The 5215-nt window shown below is 42.4% G+C and overlaps 1 protein-coding gene across 1 annotated transcript; it reads right to left on the bottom strand.

Moving 5' to 3' along the window:
• Positions 1-1273: 1273 nt before the first annotated feature.
• Positions 1274-4956, bottom strand: gpr84 (G protein-coupled receptor 84). The gene is made up of 2 exons (XM_037785113.1): positions 4841-4956; positions 1274-3160 (listed from the first exon to the last, which is right to left on the bottom strand). The coding sequence occupies exon 2, from the start codon at positions 3157-3159 to the stop codon at positions 1930-1932; it is 1230 nt and encodes a 409-aa protein (XP_037641041.1). The 5' UTR covers position 3160; positions 4841-4956; the 3' UTR covers positions 1274-1929.
• Between the last annotated feature and the right edge of the window lie 259 nt (positions 4957-5215).

Here is a 5215-nt window from a genome sequence, read left to right on the forward strand (position 1 = left end):
GCCACACGGGATAAACTCTTTTAATATAGGTAACAACGTGGTGCCACTTTCAGGCCAGAATTAAAATATGTTGCCCTATTAGTTATAGGGTATATAAAGCCCTCTACTCATCATCAGAGGTATGAACTGTGCTCACAGCCTGGTGAGGCGCAGAGCACAGTGTGGAGGCAACATGTACCAGGTAGCATAAAGTGCTATTGTTTATTATCCATAAATTCGGTTGGCCCGTCTTAGGATTTTAAGGAGGTGGTGTTGTGCTGTGTTGTGTTTTGCCATTGCTGTGCTGCTAGGCAATGGCTTGGGTAGAAGGTCCAAAATAGAAGTGTTGTGTTTCTATTTTTCATCCAACCAACTTTGGTTTCTATGGGTGTAACACGCATTACAGTGTCTCTTGTGTTAGTCTTCTTGTAAGAGAAATCACACCTTGGAACAGCTGGTTAGTGTGGACATGAGTATGAATGTTTGCTCATGTCGGTATCCTCAATAAATGAATGCCCTCCTTGACACAACTCAAACATGCATACGCAAGCACACTCCACCCACATGTCAAACTAAAGGCCAGATCACCCTGAACACTTTTTATCCTTCGTCATGTACTGTCAGTATGTAAGAGGAAATGCAGAGTTGATACACAGTCGTAAATTCCTGACTTGCATGTTGCATGTTGGAATATCCTGTGTTGATTTTGTAACATTGGCAGTTGTGATGTAATAGATCTAGAAAACTACTAGTGGTGATGACTGATTCAACATTCTGAACGCAACTGTGGATTACGTATTACAAAATAGACTTTATTCCATACATAACATAAACACACAATATAATCTTGTACATACATAATATACTGTAAGAGCAAACAACAACAGAGTAAAACAAGGAAGTTGTGAAGCCTGGAGTGTTGGTAATGCAACATAAATATAACAGAAAAGCAACTTCAAAGTTGATAGTAGAGAAGACTCCATACCACTTTTTAATGTACGATACCGATAACGCAACCATACCAATCCGATACCATCTTTTTCCCTCTTTTAAACAACTAAGTTTAATAAATTAAGTAACTTTGGTTACTCTGCAGATTCAGGTTATTAATGCAAAATATAATGAGCTAATAAATGATGTATTATTAAAGATTAAACCAGCCAGCTGTATATAAAGTCATTAAAATGAGCTCCACATTTACCAGCTGCAACATTAAAGTGATAAACACATTAATACATCATCATTAGAATACAATAATATAATATATATTATTCTGCATGATGAGCACTTTTACTTTTGGTACTATATGTTGATGCTAATACTTATGTACTTTTACTTGAGTACCCTAACATTTTGAATGCAGGACTTTTACTTGCAGCTACTATTTTACACTGTAGTATTACTACTTTTACTTAAGTAGAGATCTGAGTTTTTCTTCCATCACTGTATGTTAATATATGTTAATCTCTAGTAAAAATGAGTCGTTTACCATTTTAGTTTGTTTTGGAGCGATGCTGTAACGTAATGTTATTCAACGTGAAGTTTCTAAAACAAAATTAAACAGCAGCTACAATCATGAAGAAGACAACGGGCTCTTCCCGCACACACAGTTGGTTTAGAGACCAGCATTTATGTTGACAGTCGGTTCTGTAACGAACACTATTGCACATTCACACACATTACGCTTTCTGTCGGGGTTATACTCAAAACATTCGGGGCTCCAGCCCCGGCAAACTGACCTGGCAACGCCGACATAGACGAGCGTATGAGACGGAAATGGATCGGATACCAATATCCGATCCAGTGATTTTGGTAGTATCAGATCAGCGCATCCCTAGTTGATAGTGGCTGGATGTAAGTTGCATGTCTATGTTATGTTGTTTCACGAGAATAATGTCATATTGGGTTTACATCATGAAAAACATCAAGCAAGTTTTAAGCTCCAGGAGTTTAGGATCTCAGATTTGAGCACGAGGTCCAGAGGCAGGTGAATGGTGCAGCAGCCCTGGTGAGCAGCACATGGTAGGCCTGTCGAAACTGTCGGTTCATCACGGCGTAGAGCACGGGGTTGATACAGCTGTTGAGCCAGGTGAGGTTTGCAGAGAACATGTGCAGTACCTGTGGGGCGCGGTTATTTTTGTCAAATATGTTGAGCAACATGAAGGGGACGAAGCAGAACACGAAGCACAGAAAAACAGTGAAGCACATGCGTGTCACACGCTTGAATTCGTCATCATCTCCTGAAGTTGCTGACTTGGAGGAGGAGGGCGCTGCAGTGGTGGGAGCAGGTGTGGATGAAGGCGATGCTGGGACAGTATCAGGGGGAGACTCGGTTGCTGATGAATTTGGGGCAGATTTGGAGGATTTTTCACAGGTGATCTCATCTGTATTTTGGGTTAGATCCGCCTGGCTGTTGATCTCAGAGCTACATGTCTTTGTCACGCCACTCTCCACGCCACTATCATCAGTCCCTTGTGTTGAAGAAGCTGGTTTCTTTCTGGAGGAGCGGCGGCTGTACCTGTAGCGGAGCAGAGCTTTCGAGGCAATCCGGACACGTTTGTAAATGAGGAGGTAGAAAACTCCAACACAGCCCAGACCGAAAAAAAAGTAGAAGAAGAGCAGGATGGTGGTGTAGGGACGACCCTTGATGCGATGGAAGCTGCATGTGCACACATTTGGCACAAACACGTAAACGGGCCAGAGTGGGGCAAAGCTGGCCACGCCCAGCGCCCACGCTGAGATCAGGAGTAAAACAAGACCACGGTCAGAGAAGACACGGTCAAACACAGCCCTTTTTGCGACCAGGAGGTATCGGCTCACTGCTAGTAGGCAGAGGGTGATAATGGAGACAGAGTTGGAGAGGAAGAGGAGGAAGCCGAAGATGCTGCACCAGAGCTGACCAATGCGCCATCTGAGGTGTAGATAGGAGTCAACTGATATGGGCTGCAGTATGGTGCAGTACAGGAGATCCGCTACAGCCAGGTTGACGATGAGCACATTGAAGCGAGTCCTCACGTGTGGGTCAAAGGCGAAGGCCAGAATGGTCATCAGGTTTCCCAGCGTACCAGTGACGGTCACAGCACATCCCCACAGCACAGCAAAGTAGCGGTAGCCTTCGACGGACGGGCTGTAGCAGGAGAAGAGGTCATCCTCTGTTTGGTTTGTCTGGTTCATCAGCATTCTGTCAACGAACAGGATTCAGAATATAGGTTAGCTTCTTTGTAATGTGCTCACGGAAAGTTGTATTCAAGCAGAAACCCAGCCCTCCACGCCCCTCTTTGTGGTGTCAGCAGTGCCACAGGTGAAAAGGGAAGCTGTGGTCTAGGTAGTTCACCACTTCCTTATAAAAAAATACTTCTATCTGACAATTTCATTATATTGTTGTTTGCAGTTTTAAGTACAAGATAATTTTTTCTGCAGTTTTATAACATAATCAAATATAATGTCATTTACAACTGTTTTGTAGAGCTGTACCCAAATCACATGTTTTTGATTTGAATCAGATTTGCCTGTTCAATACGAAGATTCGACTATTCGTTCAGAAAATCCAGTAGCATGATTTTCAGTGATGACTTCCACCACATTACCATGGTCAAATGCGTTAAAAAAAAAATATATATATATATATATTTACACTTCTCAACTGGTGGGGTCCACGCAGTCTGCCCGGGGGATACAACTCGCCGGTTCAGGGACGGACGCTTGGTGCTCCGCGACTGGCTTTTGGCTTGTAAAGGCTCAGGGTCAAGGTGGCTGATGGTACTGATGGTATGTCCACAACCCCCGTCCTTTCCACGCTTCCCATTCATTGTCTATTTAAGCAGCCGTGCTATGTATTCTGCGATTCGAGAGGGCGCCACGTGGTCCGCTCCACATTTGCATAAAGTTGAGGTCTAGGCCACTTTATGCAAATCAGGGGCGTCCCGCGCAACTCAGCAACTGCATGGCTTATTTATTGCATGATCAGATGTTGTCAGAAACACATTTCGGTGAACTATTTTCATTATATAAGAGAAGAAAGTTTCCAAACGAGCCGCCATGTTGGTTCTGGTTTGAAAGCTGGGAGCAGCAGCCCATGGGGGAAGGCGTTCATCCAATCAGGTTCCGAGTGGCTTGTGTCTAGTGGTGGCCCATCGAGCATCCAATACTGGGATGTGAGGCGATCCCTCGCAATAAAAAACGCCCCAGTGGACATGTACCATTAGTGCTCGCTGTGCCCTCTCTCTCAACCGGGACGGACTGTCCTCAGTGCGAGGTGTCTGCGGCAATGTCGGCAACCTACCCGACGCATCTTGAAAAACGGACCCTGTCTCATTCACCATGCTTTGTGATTGTGTCATCACCATTCATATAACCGATGTGTTAATGACTAAATTGTTTCGAGTATAACATTGTTTACAAGAGCATTACGTTCTTCATAGATAGGCAGCCCTACTGTTGTGTACAACTGCTGTGGCTCTAGTAACCTGAAACACATTGTCTGTCAAGCACAAATAATTCCTTCAACATTAGCCACATATACATGGAAATGGGGAATGAACAAAATAGAAACAAGTTCTGCGTACAGTATGATCTCAAAAGAGTCTGAAGATCTCAAAAAGTTCTGAAACTATTTGATATTCATTAGAACTCTTTTCATCTCCTTTATGTTCACATCACTGAGGTGAATTCTACATAATAGATTATCACTCAATTAATGAAATATTGCATACAATAAAGCTGTAATTTAACATTGATAAAACGTATAATAAAAAAACCCTCCAAGGGTTTTAAGATAAATGTAAATTTTTTTATTAGAAATTTAACTTGTAAGGAAAATAAAAGCGTCTATTCTAAAACAAATCACTTGTGAATTTCTCACCTTAAAGCTGAAGATTTCTGCCGGTCTTTCTAATAGTTGATGTGTAGCTGTGTCATTCTCTGCAGTGATCTGAAAGTCCGGCTTCCTGCTGCTGTTACATTTTATGTACGTCCTCTTTATTGCTTAAGTACTCTCTTCACAATGAGATGGCGTGAAGTAGGGTTTTCCCAGTTCATGTCTAAATTAGGGGAAGAGAGATCTTGCGTATTTCTTAAAGAACATTTTGTTTTCAAATGTAATAACCAAATGTGGAAAAGATGTATTATGTAAGTGAAATCTACAGCATTAGTTAACTATTATGTATGTATGTAAGTCATGTGTCACCAGGGACTGTATGTCCAAACAGTACAGGACTTCACCTCAGATAATCTGCTT

Source organism: Sebastes umbrosus, chromosome 1 (assembly GCF_015220745.1).
Source record: "Sebastes umbrosus isolate fSebUmb1 chromosome 1, fSebUmb1.pri, whole genome shotgun sequence".
In the NCBI taxonomy this organism is placed as follows: domain Eukaryota; kingdom Metazoa; phylum Chordata; class Actinopteri; order Perciformes; family Sebastidae; genus Sebastes; species Sebastes umbrosus.

Bases quoted from the DNA above. Each gene is read 5' to 3' on its own strand.
- gpr84 (XM_037785113.1), bottom strand. From the start codon at position 3,159: ATGCTGATGAACCAGACAAACCAAACAGAGGATGACCTCTTCTCCTGC.